General features: G+C 57.0%; 1 protein-coding gene across 1 annotated transcript in view; it reads left to right on the top strand.

Moving 5' to 3' along the window:
• Positions 1-272, top strand: part of EMH_0033200 (uncharacterized protein) — a gene marked incomplete at both ends in the record, with an annotated part of 5,532 nt that overhangs the window by 1,141 nt on the left and 4,119 nt on the right. Inside the window, one exon of the mRNA XM_013494722.1 lies at positions 1-270. Coding sequence (XP_013350176.1) covers positions 1-270 — 270 coding nt within the window. The remainder of the gene's footprint in view (positions 271-272) is intronic.

The following is a 272-nucleotide window of genomic DNA, read 5'->3' on the forward strand; positions in this document are numbered from 1 at the left end:
CTGGTGACGGATACCCTCAACCCTATGCCCCCCTCCCTCCTTACGCTGCAGCAGACACAGCAGCAGCAGTATATACAACAAAAACAAAAAGCAAACACAGCAGCAGCAGCAGCAGCAGCAGCAGCAGCAAAGGCAGCCGGCGTCACCGCCGTTCGCATCATCACCATCATCGTTATCAGCAGGAGGAGGAGGAGCAGTTGCTGCATTCCAGCAGCCGTCCTGCTGCTTCTGCTGCTTCGCTGCAGCAGCAACTCGATGAGGGCTGGCAGAAA

Source organism: Eimeria mitis, genomic scaffold, assembly GCF_000499745.2.
Source record: "Eimeria mitis Houghton genomic scaffold, Emh_scaff1261, whole genome shotgun sequence".
NCBI classification, from domain to species: Eukaryota; Apicomplexa; class Conoidasida; order Eucoccidiorida; family Eimeriidae; genus Eimeria; species Eimeria mitis.